Source organism: Corvus kubaryi, unplaced genomic scaffold (genome assembly GCF_017639235.1).
Source record: "Corvus kubaryi isolate FWS band 111438036 unplaced genomic scaffold, C.kubaryi_AGA036_p1.0 65198, whole genome shotgun sequence".
In the NCBI taxonomy this organism is placed as follows: Eukaryota; Metazoa; Chordata; class Aves; order Passeriformes; family Corvidae; genus Corvus; species Corvus kubaryi.
Window position 1 is genome coordinate 20,047 of NW_024581831.1, and position 16,928 is coordinate 36,974.

The 16,928-nt window shown below is 51.7% G+C and overlaps 1 protein-coding gene across 5 annotated transcripts in view; it reads right to left on the reverse strand.

The window, feature by feature from the left end:
* Nucleotides 1-67: 67 nt before the first annotated feature.
* Nucleotides 68-16,928, reverse strand: part of LOC121673108 (ligand-dependent corepressor) — a 73,842-nt gene continuing 56,981 nt past the window's right edge. For 4 of the 5 annotated variants that reach the window (XM_042046167.1, XM_042046166.1, XM_042046164.1 and 1 more), the window contains one exon: nucleotides 68-10,994. In XM_042046167.1, coding sequence (XP_041902101.1) covers nucleotides 6,506-10,927 — 4,422 coding nt within the window. In that variant the 5' untranslated portion in view covers nucleotides 10,928-10,994 and the 3' untranslated portion in view covers nucleotides 68-6,505. Of the gene's footprint in view, nucleotides 10,995-16,047; nucleotides 16,139-16,928 lie in introns of all 5 variants that reach the window. The other variant, XM_042046168.1, reaches the window with a different exon arrangement.

Here is a 16,928-nt window from a genome sequence, read left to right on the forward strand (position 1 = left end):
CCTGCTGTGCCCTACCTCATGCACTCACTCACCTTCACTCTTCCCCACTTACCACACCAAACAAACATTGATATCAAAGAAACGTTTAATAAGCTGCAATAAAATACGGACCTTTAGAAAGCTCATAGGGTGAATATTGACAGTGAGGAAGAAAAGAAAGCAAGGTGGTGGGAATCCTTGAGGAGTTCAGATTTGAGTCAGGGACTTTTTACCTGGAACAAGAACACAACTTTTTCCATAGGCTAGGATGAAATAAAAGACAGGAGCACAGAGTTCACAAAATGTCAACATTTAGAGAATCAATACATATTCAAAGTTCAAATGACCCAGCTCTTATAGCTATACATATTGATTTAAAGCAACTTAATATAATTTTATTTTCTTTTTTTTTTATATATACACTTTCAAAGGTTCATCAGGTGAGGTATGTAAACATTATCTAATGGAAACTCCTCTCCACATTTCCAACCAAGAATTCACAGCAGACAGTTCATTTTCCCAATTTGTGGCGCAGTACTTCCCACTCCCTACACCAACTGGGAATGCCGTCCCAAGCCACGGCTCTCCCAGGTGCAGTCACCGGCTCTCACTTCCCACTGCTGGTCTGTACAGTTCACATTGCTTGGGCTCAAACATACAGTACCGGACAGGAGGAATTTCAGCTCAGTGTCTAAAATTCATATAGAAACAAACAGAGAAACAAAACTCTCCCAGGGAAGCAGACACAGATGAAGGAAAAACATTTGCCATCAGGATGGAGATAATATTTAAACATTTTGCATCTTAAGAAAAAAATTACTGTGTTGTTTCTTTTTTGTTTGTTTGTTTGTTTTTCTTTTTTTACACACCTGTTCCAAGGGTGAAGGAAGTGTGGGACTGGCGAAGGGTCCTGCAGGGCTGGCACCCAGCAGCACCCCTCACTCCATCCTCCAAAGTCAGAGACCCATCATCATAAAAGCAGCCCTGATCCTGCTGATGCTGCCCTACACAGACAGCTGGGCTGGAAGGTCAGAGCCAGCCACACTTCCAGGCAAAAAGGAGTTAACAAAGAAAAAAAAAATCTAAATCCACTTAAGAAAAAATTACGAAATGACCTCAAACCTCCTGGAAGGAGAATTAAAATTGCAGAATGACAAGCAAATGAGCAAATGACCTTCTGGAGCCAGCCCTGGGACTGTAGCAGTGACAGCAGTGTGCTCCCTTGGGTCACCTGTACCCACAAAGGCAGTAATTCACTAGTGGGAGTTTGCTACCAGCAGCTACCTACCCTACCCCCATGGTTTGGGGGGGGTTCCTTGGGGGCAACAGCATCCCCCACTTTCTGCATCCCTGGGGACCCTTCCTTGAGCACCTCCAGGTCATGCTGGACTGAGCGCCTGCTGGGAGCAGAGTTATTCCCACCTGGCCCTGAGCCCCGAGAGCCCCTGCCATCAAAGCAGACATTATTACTACAAATCTTATTGCTTGCAGTGTCCCCTGTCCTGGGGAACAGCCATCCTGGCCAGCCATGGGAGCTCACAGCCTCCCTAGGGACTGTGGCCATCGACCAGGTCTGACATCATCAAAACGAGATGAAGAGAGTTAATGCTTCAGCTTTGATGTGACATAAAACCAAACTGAACACCACCACCACCCACCCATCCCACCCCATCCCATCCCCCACGCAGTCGCCAGCCCTTTGGTTGCAGCACACTGGGCAATACAGCCCCACCGCACACCAGTCAGAACGAGAACCTGTGGAAAGCCCATGAAATAAATATTTTAAAAACCTATTTACAATATTAGATCTGTGAGCATGAAGTGAGAGAAAAATGCTTTTTCCTGCCCCCAAAAAGCTTAAAAAGTAGGTTAGCATCCTGCTGCCTAGCACAACACTATCTTACATGGCACCTACACATAATATATATTCACATTTCATTTTAAAATTAGGTACTCTTACAAACAGACTTAGAAAACATTGGCTAGCAACACAGCCCGTGGGACCGCCTGGCCTCCAGACCCATGTCACAAATGCTGGCCGGCTGCATCCCAGCTCCTTCGGCTGCCCCAAAGCTGCCAACGTGCCCTGAATCAAAACCGCCAGCTGCCCTCTGCTGCCCTTTGGGGAAAAGGTGGAAGTGCTCGTGAGAGAGAAGGCTTGTCCGCGGGGAGGGGAGCAGGGAGGATGGGGACTGTGATTTCTGCTAAGCCTAGGGGTGAGCTTAATACAACAAGAACTCCTGAGAACATCTTAGAACAGATGGATTCATTTCACAACCACCAAGCTAAAGGATGGGCCAAATGGATGCTACGACACACGGGGGGAACGCACGCGACATGGGGACATCATAGCCTTGTGGTTTGCTCAAAAAACCTACTGCTACAAGAAAAGCTGCAGTGGCATTCCCTGTCAAGGAGGAGCCTATCCCCATCTTGTTCCTGGGCTGTCCAGGCAAACAGCCCAAGGACGCAGACCCAAGTACACCCTGGCTAGGGCTCAGCCCTCCTCCCCCCGGCATGACTGCTGATGGTGGAAAGGTGAGAGCCCAACCTGGATGGCCACCCACACCTCCATGCTGCCCCAGGCACTACCTGTGCCCATGGAAGGCTGGGAATCACAGCTTTCTCAGTCACCTTCAACTGGGAATGCAGCTGTCAGGCTAGAAGTATATGAGCTGGAGAGAAAAAGTGTCCATCAGCAAGTCTTAAAAACAGGGCACCAGTATATCTGACTGCATTTCTATTTCCTGGGAGGTTACTAGGAGTTAGCAGAGCTTTTCCAGAGGTGCCACAGAGCAGCTGGGACACGGGCTGGGCTGCAGCCTTGCTCATCTGCACACCAGCAAAAAGTGGTGGGGGCAGCCAGCCAGCCTGCTCAGCCCAGCCCTGCATGGCTCCCCCAGCCCAGATGCAGAGAGCAGCGGGAACAATTTCATCCTGCTCTCCCAGCTGATGGACCTTGATCAGCAATGCAGCAGAAAGTTTGTCAGAAGCATCAGCGCCGACTGGTCAGCTCTTCAGAGAAGGTTTGCTGCAAATCCATCTCCCTGACATGCTGGCAGGTGACTACAGAAACCCCACTGCACAGAGCAAACACCGGCAAACAGGACCTCACCAGGGATGAGTAAGTGATGAATATAAATATGTGCACACCTTGGGTACATATCACACACCCTGTCAGCAGGGAAACCCATTCCAGGGCTGGCCTTGCTAAACAAGATCCTAACAGCTACAGGTAGAAGGAGCCATCTCAGGCTCAAACTGCTCTTGCTACAGCACCAACATAAATTTTGACTCTGAGCTTGGCAAACGCAGCTCCTCCCAGAGGTTGATTAAGATGGACGGATCCTGGACATGTGAAGTGTGAAGACCCACAGCAGCCGATGACAAGGAGAGAGAGAAAAAGGTAACCATGCAAATGAGAGAGGGAGGCTGGCAGCAGAGGGAGAGTGAGGACATCTGTGGAGGTGCACAGCTGCTCCTTGTTCATGGACCAGGGTGCATGATGGAGACTGGTTTCAATAGGATGAGAGAGTAGCCAGCAAGAAAAGCCAAAGTAACAGAAAGAGGTCTGCTTTGTGGGATGTAGCACTTGAAATCCAGAGCTCAAGAAGCAGAGCAGGGAGCTCTGGGGTGGCCCAGGGGAAGAGGAGCACAATGAGACTGTGGATCTGAGGATGGCACTGTGGTAGTGCCAGTGGGCAACTCTGTGCCTGTAGCACATGGAAACACACTCCATGTCCATGTGGAATAAGGTAATAAATCATGTTGCTTATTTTCTTCCATTCATTAAGCTCATCTGCAGCTCCCTGTGCATCCCTTGTATGGTGTAAGAGCTGCATTCATTGGTAGCAGACGGCTGTAAAGCAGGGGCTGTGCCTCAGCAGCACACGTCACCACTGCCTGTCAGGGACACTGCCGGGAAGCTCAGTGTTCTGATCCCACCACTGCCTAAGCCAAGCAGTGCACACCCAACTGGGACAGATGCCCAGAAGCTGCTCCACTCCAGCACCAATGTGACACCTGCCGTCCCCCAACCTTGCCATGCTCGAACCAATCGGTGCTGGTGAAGCACCAGGAAGGCACCCGGGAGGCTGGAGCAGCAGCACCCCATCTAGAAAGACTCTTTCCACTTACTTTCTATAGGGTTTTATCCTAATGGGATTCCTGCTCCCAGAAGCACAGAAGGCAGGGAGCAGGACAGCCTGCATTTACCATTTACCAGCAGCTAAAAAATGGGAGAAGAGAGAGGGAAAGCCTCAAGGAACACTCGGTGCATGGTGACTGGTGCAGGCGCTTCAGGAGTGATGGTGAAGGATGGGGAGAGGGGATTTGCTGCAGGGGAATGGTGTGAGGAGCAAAGGTAAGAGGCGTGCTCACACACACACACCCGGCCCAGAGGAAGGAGAAGAAATCTGGGCACATGTGGCTGGGCCAGAGGCTAGAGAAGGACCATAAGTAGGGATGGAGAAGCAAGAGGGAGAGACAACATGCAAAAGAGGTACAGATCAGTCACTTAACTGCCATCAGTGCCCTCCTGCCTTGCACCTCTCCTGAAACGCTTTTAAATCTTTTCTGATGGAATGTTTGACATATTTAATGCATGCAGTAAAAATTAAAGTAATAGATAACTTCATATTAATCTGTACAGGGACTGACAGGCTAGATTTAATCACTTCCTAGCTGTTCAGAGAGTTAACTTACTCTAGCACAATTCGAAGGAAAGGTAAAGGATTTTTTTTTTTTTAAATCAGCCATTTCACAGTAACAGAAAAATGTACTGCAGCACTGTGTGTGTCAATGCTTGGGAAAGGGAATACCTGCAAGAGAGCCAGAGGTGCTCTGTGAAGGGCGTGCAAATCAAACACCTGGTTTCATCCTCTGTACTGAAGGGGTACAATGAAAGATTTAAACACACTTATCTGCCTTTCACCTCCAGCCCCCAGGCTTTGAGATCTGGGGTTCAATGCCAACCATTGAAAAAAGCAACTCCCTTTGCAGCCAATCCCTTTCCAGCCTCTGCTCCCAGGGCCAGCATCTCTTGAATTCATGGGCTGCACCAGAGCCTTGCTCTCATCAGGGACAAGCAGCTGAGCAAGGACCAGCAAGGTGGCTGTTAAAGGTCTGGCAGCCTCAGGGCCCACACAGTGCCCTGCTAGGCACTGCAGCTTTATGTGTGGAAAGAGGCTGGCATTGGGATTCCTGCAAATGGACTCTGTGCAGCAATGTGAAAGTGAAGCCATAGGGATGCAATGGCTGAGCAGGGGCGTTTCCCTAGCAGAGATCACAGCACTCCCCAGCTGCTGGTCATCTCTGCCCAGCAGAACCAGCACAGCCATACACTCTGTGCACTTCTAACAGGCTTTTACTCAGAGAAGACGGGCACTATGACCCTGTTCTGTGACACAAACAAGGACAAACCTCCCACACCTTGCTAGTAAAAGGGTGAAATGCAAATTAGGGTAAAAAATAAATGCAAGCCAGTCCCTTATTCCAACCCTATTTCAACTGCAAATCCTGGCTTAAGAGAGCACTAGGCAAGACGTGCACAAAAGCACAAGGTGAGGGCCAGAGTTCCCTTCCTGCAGAGCACCAACATCAGGAGTTTGAGCCCTTAAAAAGGGAGAGATTCAACCTTCAGTGAAGTGCTGCAAAAAAGCTTTGCCATCAGAGACCACAGAAATAACCATGAGGGCAGGGAAATAGAAGGAAGTCCATCCAAAAGCAGAGCATGGCAAGACTGGTTCATCCCTGAAGCCAGCAAGAAAAAAGACAGATACAGCCCAGCACGCCCAGCCAGCAGCAGTGGATGTGGCAGCCTGGTACCTGGAGCCCCCACAGCATCTCCTCAGCCTGAGCAGGCCCTCCCCACCCACGGGCTGTGCAGTGGGGAGCAGGCAGCCATCAGCAGTACACACACTAGTAGCTACTTCACATTCTCATGCAGGTAACAGTCTGGGACACCAGCAGCTGCTACCAGCGAACCGACAAAGGACAGACTCGCCTTCCTCTCCCTCAGTGATGGGAAATGATTTTGGTTTTGCTTTAAATGCCACTAAGAAGACAGACAGAAGGAGGACTCTGAGAGAAAGGGAAATGTTTGTGTGCACCCAAAGGCAGACAAAAGCTACTTCATGTGCACGAAGGTGGTTTTCTTTCTGCTACAGTACAAGTGCTTGTGCCTCAAGTATAAAACGCAAGCCTCCAAATCACACAGACGAGCTTCTAATTTTTATTTTTAAAGTGATAAATAAGGCACTGTACTTTTAACAAAAACTGCCTGGTTCCAAGTTTAAAAGAACCCAAGGAACACTCGAACTGCAGAAACTTCTTTCTGAACAGCAGAGCCAGACAGACCAACCTCTTCTCTGTCCAAGACACATCTGCTGATGCCTAAAATCATGGACGTTATCCTTTAACTGCAGATTTTTAAAGGCTTGCTACAGCTTATAAAAGCAGCTTTAGTTAATGCATGGTAAAGGGTTACTACTATACATCAGTTTTGTACATGGCTACCGGTTCTTCGCTATTTCGGGTCCAGTCGTGATCGTTTGCTGTGCGAACAGTCCACTTTTGCCCTCAGCTTCCTCTTGCCCTGAGACACATTGTTCTCCTGCATCTTCTTCATGGACCTTGTCAGGGTCTTCCCGCTGCTGTGCTTCTTGTTGGCCATCTTCTGTGACCGTGTGGAGGACTCTCCCAGGGGCTTCTGCTTGGGGCACTTGGACAGCTCCTCGTGACTGGGAGGCAGCACAGCCCGTCTGCTTGTGTTCTCCTTGCCCTTCCTTATGGGGAGCCGCATCTTCTCCAGCTGCTTTTTCGGGACTTTCTTCTCTTTCAAAGACATTTTTCTGGCCAGTTTATTGCTCCGCTCCATGGCAGCCTGCTTTCGGGTGGCGGGAGCTTTTGCACTGACCTCTGAATGCTTTATTTTAGTAGCCTTCTTGGCAGGCAGCTTGTCCTTGGTGGAGGAGCTGGATCGCTCCTGGGTGCTTCTGCTCTCCTTCAGCATCTTCTTCTTCTTGCTGAGCTGGAGGTCAACTTTGGGCAAGGAGTCCTCTTGGGACCTGCTCTTCCCCTTCCGCCCCTTCCCCGTCCCATCCACTGAGGGAGATTTAGCAGGAAAGGCAGCAGCTTTGATCTGCAAGGCCAACTTTGGAGACATCAGGGGGTTGATGCACACACTCTTCCGGCTCTGCTTGTTCTCCAGGGACAGATGGTCCCCTGGGCCATCACTCTGCTTCTCTGTCTTCACCATGCGCTGCTGGGCTCGCAGCTTGCCCCGAAGATTGGAGTACTTGCGCAGGATCCTGGTGCTGGCCTGCGTGGGCAAGCTGAGGGCAGGCTGGATGGTTTTGTCTTCGCTCAGCTCCTTGGTGCTGGCATCAGTGGGAGAAGTCTGGTTGGGAGTGGTGGCTTCTTCAGCCTCTGCTTTATCAGCATTCTCACGAATTTTGGCCCAAAGCTTTTGGTTCTTCAGATTATTCCGAGCTGGGGTAGTGGCAGCGAACTTCTTGAGATGTTTTTTCAAACGTTCAGCTTGTAGTGAGCTGGGGTAGAGACTAGAGGAAGAATATTTCTGCATGGGGACTTTCAGGGGGGGAATCTCCCCTGGGAGACGCGTGTTGAGTTTCTTCACAATCACTAGAGACCTGGTTTCAGTTGTCTCCAGAAACCACTGGCATATGTCAGACAGCTTAAAAGCCTTCATAAACAGCATCTGCACAGGAGAAAGCTTCTGCACGTCCAGTGAGCCCCTGCTTTTCCGTGTTCTTTTCTTGCTTTTCCAAATCTCTTTCAGTTTGTCGGCTTTGTTCTTAACCTTGGGGGTTGGCTGGACCTCCTTCTCCAGCTGAATCCAGCCCTTCTGGATTTTCATGTACTGAGTGTTGAACTCAGCAATGAGCTCCTGGTTCTCCTCTTCAGCACACCACTCCATGAACTTTGGTTTGCTGTCAGCCATGTCTATGTCCTCCAGTGCTGGGCAGTCATCATTCCCTGAACTGTGTTCTTCCCTCAGTTTGGGGATTGCTTGCATAGACTCCTTCCCTGGTGTGCTCTTTTTTGCACTGTCTACAGGTGCGGGTGCATGTCGTAAGTTATAAAACTGCAGAGCAACCTTTTTATGCTTTGCAGTTTTTGCTGGAAGATGCTTGCTTCCACCTCTGCTGCTGGGACATGGAGGCAGATCAGTCACCAGCTCACAGTTCACTGGCTTGTCCAGATCCCTGGCACTGTCAGAGCTCTCCTCGTCCTTTGCACTGGCATTGACTGGTTTCACATCCACTTGCTCAGCATCATTTGCAGGAACACTGTTCTCTGGAGGGAGGAGAATGTTTTTCTTCTCAGAATCAGCCTGGATGCTGATTTCCAGCATCTCACCCGGTTGACTTTGGCTGCTGTTAGCAGAGGAGTCATCTTTAGAGTAATTTTCTCCCTCTGCAGCAGTCTCTTTTGCTAAGATGCTTTTATAGGTTTGTCTGGTAGTGACACCATTCTCCTCACCTGGCTGCTGCTCAGCGATGCTCTCTGGAGCCTGGCCAATGCCTGGCCCCTCACTGGTTTTGAGCAGCACATTGGGGAAGCAGTCATTTGGGAAGTGCACAGATGCTGCCTCATCCAGCTGCACTTCTCTCTTGAACCGCTTAGCGTCAGGGCTCTTGGAGAATTTGATCTGAAGGCAAGGAAGCTGCACAGAGCTGGAAGAACCAGAGTCCTCAGCACTGCCCTCGGCAGGTGACTGGGATTGTTGGCTTCGGAGACACCGGTCTGATGCCACTAGTGCTCTCCTGCCTTTCTTTCGCTTCTTGTCTAGACTGTCTTTGGAAGGGACAGAGTCTGAGCTGTTGGGGTCGGGTGGCATTTCCCCTTCAGTGGGCTCTTTTTCACCTGCTGTGCTGTTATTCTGCATTGCCTCCAATTCCAAGATTTTGGGGAGGGGTGTGCTGACGAGCACAGCATCCTCTTGCTCAAGAGGGCCATCACCCACCATGACTGATGATTCAGCTTCTGGTTTAGCATCGATGCTTTTGTTCACATCCCCACACTGCAAGGTAGCAGAGGGCATCAGGGGGCTCTCCCCATCCATGGTGGCAGGGAGCTCACCAGGAGCCTGCAAGCCTGGAGAGCATGGGGAGGGCTCTGCCAGACACTGCCCACAGAGCTCAGCAGCCCCTGAGCTTAGAAGCAGGGCAGGATCCCTGGCACCATCACAGGGCAGAGGTGTTGTGTCTGTAGTGGCAGAGAGCTGCGAGGAGGACTTTGGCTCTGGGCTGGCAGAGAGGTCTGGAACAGTTTGTATGTCAGAGCCTGGACAACCTTCCTCTTCACTGTGTGCTTTTGAGACTGAAAAGGCAGCAATATCAGCAGCCTGCCCACCGCTGCTGCCATCCCCAGAGGAGCCCAGGCTACTGCCAGCCTCCCAGGTGACAGTGCCTCCTGCTGTCATCCCCCCTCCGTCAGCAGGAGGGGAGCCAGGGGGCAGTGAGCCGGCTAAGCTGTCCTCTTTCTGGGGGCTGGGTGGAGCAGAGAGGGAGAAGAATGGCATGGCCACGGCAGCTTCCCTCGACCGAAGTGCTCGGGTATCCCGGAGCTGCATGGAGCCCAGCTCAGCTCTCTCTTTCATTTCTCGACTGGTTGGTGCCACTTTAGCCAGGAGCCTCAGGGAAACCCTCTTCTCACCCTCCCGTCCTGCCCCTGCAGACCCCTCCACCGACAGCACCAGGGGTGGCTTCGCACTTACGAGGGTCTCTGTTCGCAGTGCCGGGCTGCTCACCCTCTCCTCCGCCCGGGAGCTCTTAACCAGCGTGCGGACAGTGGGGAGCTCGCAGCACTCCCCGTTGAAGTAATACCCCCGCGTGCTCTTTCTCGCCGTCCTGCGGGACGGCACCAGCCGCTGGGTCTCGAAATGGCACTCGGTGATGGGCTGGCTGATGTACACCACATCACACTGGTTGTCGTAGTCATTGATCCTCAACCCCGATGTCTTCTTGCTCTTCCGAGAGGACCTGAGGGAGGCTGTCTTGGCACGGGGGTGCCCACTGGGGGTCCGGTGAGCAGCTGGCATGGCGCCAGTGGGCAGCCAGCCCTCTTTGGACTTGTCGAGCGTGCCCTTGTCGGCTGGATGCAGGTGGCAGCCTGCCTTGCCCTTGGCCACGGCATGCAGGTGGTTTTCTTGCTTTGGTCTCACATCTTGTTCTTTTGCGTCTAAGTCCTGGTGCAAAGATGCTTTCGAGCTGCATTGCAAAGTGTTCTCTTTGTCGGCTCTGCGAGGGGGGGTCACTGCAAAGCCAGGATCCCAGGATTCCTCTGGCAGAGCCCTGAAAGAGCTCTTTTGGGACCCCAGACAGCTGTCTAAGCTGTCCTCGCTGCCATTCACATTTGCCACTTTGACTGAGATATAACCTTCCATGAGAGTCTTACCTGCTAGCTGCTCTTTATTATCCTCACACTTCCTGATACCGGCTTCTTGTTCATGTCCAGCAGCTTGCTGCCCTTCCAGGGTCTTTGCGGCATGATGGAAATTCAAAGAGGAAGAGTTCAACGTGCTGAGGTATTCTTGGGTGGGGCTATCCTTTGGACTAGCAGAGCGAAGCCTGGTGATGGGGAGCTCGCAGAAGTCCCTTCTCAAAGCAGGACTGGAGTTCTCTGCTCTGTCCAGAGACTTCAGTTCCACTGGCTGCTTCAGGGCTTGTCCTGTAACATATAGGGGACCATCAGACCCTGACTGTCCTGGGTCCAATGTAGAAGGGAGCTTTGATTCAGTACAAGTAGCACCCTTATCCTGATTTTCAGTGCTTCGCTGGCTACAACCAGAGCCACAAGTAGAGGCCTCCATGCTCTCAGATTCAGACAACTGCTGGCTGTCAGAGTCTGGTTGTACTTCAGTGTATATGTCGTTCAGCACACGGATGAACTGCTTCTGGTGATGTGTACACAGTCTGACCATAAATTTTTCCAGTGGAGACTTCGGCTGATTGTTAGAGTCTATTGCTATTGTCTCTGCTGCATCCTCACTAGAGAGACAAAGAGAGAAGCAGTCAGTAACATGTCCCAGGGAATATTAGTTTATGCTGCAAAACCAGAATAACCCTTCTCCTCCCAGTCAGGCACACCACTTGCCTGACCTCCAGGTGAAATCAAGCAGCCTGTTTTCCTGGGGCTGGCAGGTGTCCCTTCAGTCCCAACATGCACACTTACATGTGCACACTGCTGGCAGGACACAGACTGCACTTTTGTTTGTCTGCCACTGCCAGAGAGCCCATAATTACACTTCTGCCTAGGACATCCCAGTGTGTAGGCACCATGTCATGTGTTCAAAGCAAACCTAAAAAGAATCAGGCTTAGTATCTGCACGGCACCTGGTGTAGAAGGCCCAGCATTTCTAGGATGGCTGCACACCTCTGCTCCCTCCCTCTGCACTGCCAGGCTGGGTGGGAGCAGAGCAGCATCCCAGCTGAGCAGCCAGATGCCAGGAATCTTCAGCTACTCGAAGTCTTCAAATTCTCCTTACACCTCAGTGGAGAAGATGGGTCTGGGGCCAAACTGAGCAGATCTGAGCCTTCTCTGTAATCAGCACAGAAATTCTGGTGAGCTTCCAGCCTGCAGGACATGCAGGCAGCAATGCACCCTGTGCAGTGTTGTGCCATTTGCACTGACCTTTGATTAGCTGCCATTTAATAAAGTGTTCCTGCAGCTGATGGGCTGTCAGCACGCAGCAGTTGTACAGAAAGGTGGGCTTCTACAGCACAGGGTCACTGCCACTAGCTAGCGCTCAAACCCAGGCCATTATCAGTTACCTGCTTGGCAGAGGCAACTAATTAGGACTTACTGGTGGAGAGGTTAAGGGATAATTACCCAGTGTTTGCATGAACTCATCATGAGTGCCATGCCAGGTGCTGTTATCAACACCGTATCTGTTCCCAACGGCAGCACATGCGATTCCCACCCAGTCCTGACCACGCCGAGAGGGCCCCACTCCTTGGCACCCATACTGCCTGACACAGGATCTTTACCAATAACACAGGGTTGCTTTGCAGCAACATTTGCACTTTGCACCTCCTGGCCTTGTACTGGAGGAGTGAAAGTCCTTTCTTCCCCTACAGCCTTTCTCTGCCTGGCCCCCGCCAGCATCAGACACCAACCTCGCTCACTCAGCTGGGTCGAGGGGGGCAACACTTATCAAAGGGTTCAGGGCCAGGGTGGGGAAAAGCAGCTTCATCTGGAGTGGGTTTTCCCTCTCCATACTGCCAGGCACAGGGCTCAACAGGTGGATGACGAGGAAGAGCTCCAGCTTGGAGGAGCCATCAGCACAGAAATGGAGAAGGGAAAGCCAGTGGCTGGAGCCAGCCGTGCCCAGTGGCATGAGGCATGCCAGGGCCAGCCCTGGGCAGCCCTCACCTGCTCCTTACTTACTGCTTGCTGGCTGCTTTCTTTGAACTGACACACACTGGACAGGCACCTCCAGTGACCTGATTCCCTGGGCTGGTGGGCAGGGAGAGACACCTGGGGCCACTTCAGGCTCACGGCTGACCAGGTCTCCTCTTAGCCCAGAAATGCCAGGCTGCAGCCAAGCCTGTCCTGAGCAGCTGCTACCCAGCCCTTTGCTTTCCATTTCGCTCAGGCATAATGTGTTTTACACGTAATGAGGCTTTGCCTCTCAAGCCCACCCTCAGTTTCCTTAGAGGCTTCTTAGGCAGGGTTTTCCTAAAACCACCTGAAAAGGCTGAGCAAGCTCAGCTTGCCAAATGTGTGCTGGCACCTCCAGAACATCCTCCCCGGGTTAGCAATAAACAACGTACCTTGAGACTGCTTTACTACACCCAGGTGAGAAAAACTCCCGCCAGCAACCGTCTCAACTGGTCCTACCTGACGCTGCGATGGCTTTCAATTTGCAACGCCTGGGATTAGTTTAAATAAAAATACCCAGGTACAACCTGGCCCCTCTCCAGAGCCCTGCACGGGAAGGGTTATGTCAGCCAGGATCTCTTACATGGCCCAGCTCCTCCCCTCGCTCTGCTGAATAACAAAAGGGGATAAAAAACCTTTCAACCCCCTGGGCTTGGAGCAGGGGGCTTTTTGAAGAGGCAGAGCTCAGTGTAATTTTTTTTCCACCTTTGCAAAGAGGGCAGTGACTCCCCTTACCTACTTACAAGCCCAGCTCTGAAGAGCAGCAGCCATCTTCCCCAGGGAAGACTGAATTTATAACAACAGCAGCAGAGTTGGGGCCCTGCCCTGGCCTCCCCACTGCCATGCTCCCTGGGCAGCTGTGGGAAGGGGTTATGGTGGCAACACATCCAACTCACTCCTTGTTGGGGCACCCTCAGGTGCTACACTCGATGGTTGTGAAGGAAGAATCCATGGCATAGGTGAAGTGGTTGCCCAGGTGGGTGGCAAGAAAGGAATGGCTGGGTGACGTCTGGTGAGGAAGAGGTTGCAAGCCTGGTCTGGCAGAAGGGACCAAAGTGGCTGGGCATTGTCCTTTCTTGCCTTGCAGCCATGATGCCAAACACAGCCAGCTGCAGGTCACACCTGCTTTGCACGGGCGTGTGGGACTGGAAAAGGCTCATGTCCAGCTCGTATGGCAGAGAGGACCTGGGCTCCCTGATCCTGAAGGTTCCAGTGGCATTTTTGCTTTGTCTTTCACCTAGTTTCTTCCTCTGAAGTGTGACTGAGGCCTTTGTGCTCATTGTCACCTTATTTGCCCTACTGTACTCCAAGGAGACAATCAGAGATACACAGAGCTTGTCAAGCTGTAAATTTAAAAAACAGAGATAAATATTCTTCCTGCTCGATAAAGGAAATAAATCCATTCAGTTTTGATGCCCTTTCTACTTAGAAGACCCATCTCTCACACTGTGACACAGTTCAGTTGGCACATTGCATTCAGGGTCCTCTGGTGTTATGCCACTTCAGCTGAAAGATAGGAGGCCACTTCTCACCTTGAGCTCATCTGCTCCTTCCCCAGTTCACCCCTGTCAGGGCACTGCAGGCAGCATCGCCTTTTTCTGGGTGTCTAAGGATAACCTTGGGGCAGAGCTTTCCCTGCCACCTGCTCAGGCTCAGGCTCTGAGCGTGGCTGGGTTTCAGCTCTGTCCTTCCTCTCCCTGTGCCTCCAAGGGTGCCTCTCCATCCCCAGATCTCCCAGACACAGTTCTGTGCTCCCTGGGGCCTGCTAATCTGTGAGCCTTGGTACCTATCCAGCATTTCCCACTATTTGTGTCTGTTCTGGCTATCACTATTAAATAAAACATGCCCATGGGCATTCTCTTGCGAAGCAACCGATGGACACAGGATTGCCCACATGCTCCCTACTCGAGGCAGTTTTGGAGAAGAGCTTGCTTCCAGCTCATATATAAGAGTAGACTTACATCCAGTGCCCCACATTTTCAGGCAGAGTTGCTTATGGACAGTACAAACTGTTGCAGAGAAACTATTTTTTTTTATGTGGCTTATCAGAATAGAGGAGAGGTGAGCTGACTGCAGAGCTGAAGTGTTTTCCCAGGGAAAGGTGCCGGGTGCAAACAAATTCCTCAGCCCAGCAAAAGCACAGCGGGAGCTGAAGACTGACTGGTAAACACAGAGGATGGGAGTTGGGAACATGGTTTTAAACACGAGGAAAAATTATTCTCAAGAGGCAGCCAGTCCTACCTCTGAACAGGCAGGCAGGCAGAGTCCTGCCTTTTGGGAGACACAGGCCAGCCCCACAGAAGCTGCTGGGCTGGAGAGACCAGAGAGGGGGTCCAGGACTGCCCATCCCACCTACAGCCTTCTATTTGGTGCCTGTACTCCTTCCCATAGGGCTTGGCCCAGGGTTCTCTTAGGTTTGGGTGTGCCTGAGGAATAAACCATCTCTCAAGGGCTGGAAAAGCCACGAGCCTAAAGGAGATTCACCACCAGTGAGAGGCAACTATCTGGGGACCCTCTATGCCTCTAGCCAAGCTGGAAGTGCAGTCACAAACCTGTATGGAGTGCCCAGAAGGATTCACTGCAATGGGAAAGACAGCCCACCTGAGAGTGAGCTTTCCTGCAGAGCCTGGGAGATGGCAGGTCTGCCCTTTCTGCCCGCCAGCCTCAAATGCTGCCTACACAAGGCTGTGGCTGCCAGATCTCCTCTGTTCCTGTGCCCCAGCACCTTCCTCCCAGCCCCACTGCACACATTGCCCTGGGCCAGCAGAAGACAACCCCACTGTCCCAAGTGAATCTTATCACCAGAGCCCCTCATTACCTCCCAGCCCTTCTACATTTCCCAGGGCAGCCCTGTTCTCTTCCCCTTTCCTGCCTGCCACAGAAGGTGTCAGAGGCATCAAGGGGCAGGAGCTGTCAGAGGCACAAGCGGAGCTGTTGCTATGCAACCCTGGCGGTGCAGCAATTAATGCTGGGGAAAACGTGCTGTGCTCTGAAGCTATTTGCATAGCTGCGTGCTGCAATACATTTGTTTGCATTGTGCCTCTACTGTTTAGTGGAGTTTGAAGTCAACCCTCCCCCAGCTCTTGCTGGAGGGGACCTGGGGCTTCCAACAAAGGCCACATGGTTGGGGATGAAGGGGCTGGGGGAAGGCAGAGGTTTGTCAGTCCGTAACACCTACAGACTGCACAGATAGAGGATTTACAGTATGGGGAGGAAGGGCCAAGTTATCTTGTTTCCCCTTACACAGCCTGAGGAGCTTTTCCCAGCTCCTGCAGTGGCCCCAGCCCACTGGTGGGGTTGTCGTATCTCTTCCTTCCTGTTGTACCAGGGTGATACTGTGCTTGCCCTGCTTGTGAATGCCATAAAAAAAGAGTTTTAGGGGCAGCCAGCCTGCCTCTGGCTCTAGAGTGTATTTGGGGGGGAAGGGGGGGGGGGCAGCAAAAGGGGAAAAAAGAAAGGCAGAAAGAAATCAGCTGGTTCATACCAACCTACCTGGGAAGCCGGTCTCCGAAAACCTGTCAATTGCCAACTGCAATCTTCTGGTTTGCCCCCCCCAAGTTTCTCACTATTGAACATGAAGCCTGTAACCTTTTTGGGTTTCTTTTTTTAGCCCTTGAACATTGGTTTGATTGATTATAAGTTTACAGGTATGTTTTGTACCTCAGAGGCACAAGAAGCAGCAGCAGAACAAAAGTTCAAGGCTAAGTGTTTCTGTTCCTTTCAGACCACTCTAAGCACCAGGATTATAGTTCTGTAAAAGAAACAAAACATAGCTATAAACTTATAAAATCCAATTCAGTATTTTTACAGGGATGACCCTTCCCCTCCCTCTCCTGCTGCCACACAGCTGACTCTGCGCCAGTCAGCAGAGAGCTGCCTTGCACCACCCAAAAACAGAGGTACCACTTGAGTACCCCACCAAGCTGGAAGGGTGTTTTGGAAACCTGACTAAAAGCAGAGATTTGAGAAACGTGGATGACTAAGGAGAAAGACTAACTGGCGAGCAGTGCCCTCCATCAGCTGACCTCAAAGTACTGACCATGCCCACTGTGAGGCCAAGGTCTGAGGCAGCGTCCCACTGCCCTTGGGTGGCACCTCCAGCCCTGCTGGTTTCAACCACTTAATTTATTTTTCAGGGTGAGTGGAAATGCTGTTTTGAGGAGTTGCAAAGGAAGAGCAGCCTCTTAAAAGGAACTTGCTCACTGCTGGCAGTCAGGTGAGCTGACCCCAGCCCCAGGGGTGCAGTGAATCCTGCGTGCTGAGCGTGCACTTGGAAGCAGCTGTGCTATGGGTTCCCAAGGATGGGCTTGCTTTGCCTGTGCTGCAGGGCTGCATGCAGAGGTCTCACCCAGAAGAAGGGGGAAATGGGTTCTCTGCCAGTCCCAGTTCAGCTTGCTGGAACGGCCGTGCAAAAGCAAACACTCTGGGAAAGGCACGGAACCATCTGACCGTGCTCAAACCCATCTCCACTCACAGCTGCAGCACAGACCTCGTGCCTTGAGAGGTGCAGGGCGCGCATCCTTCTGCTGGCAGAATGGATG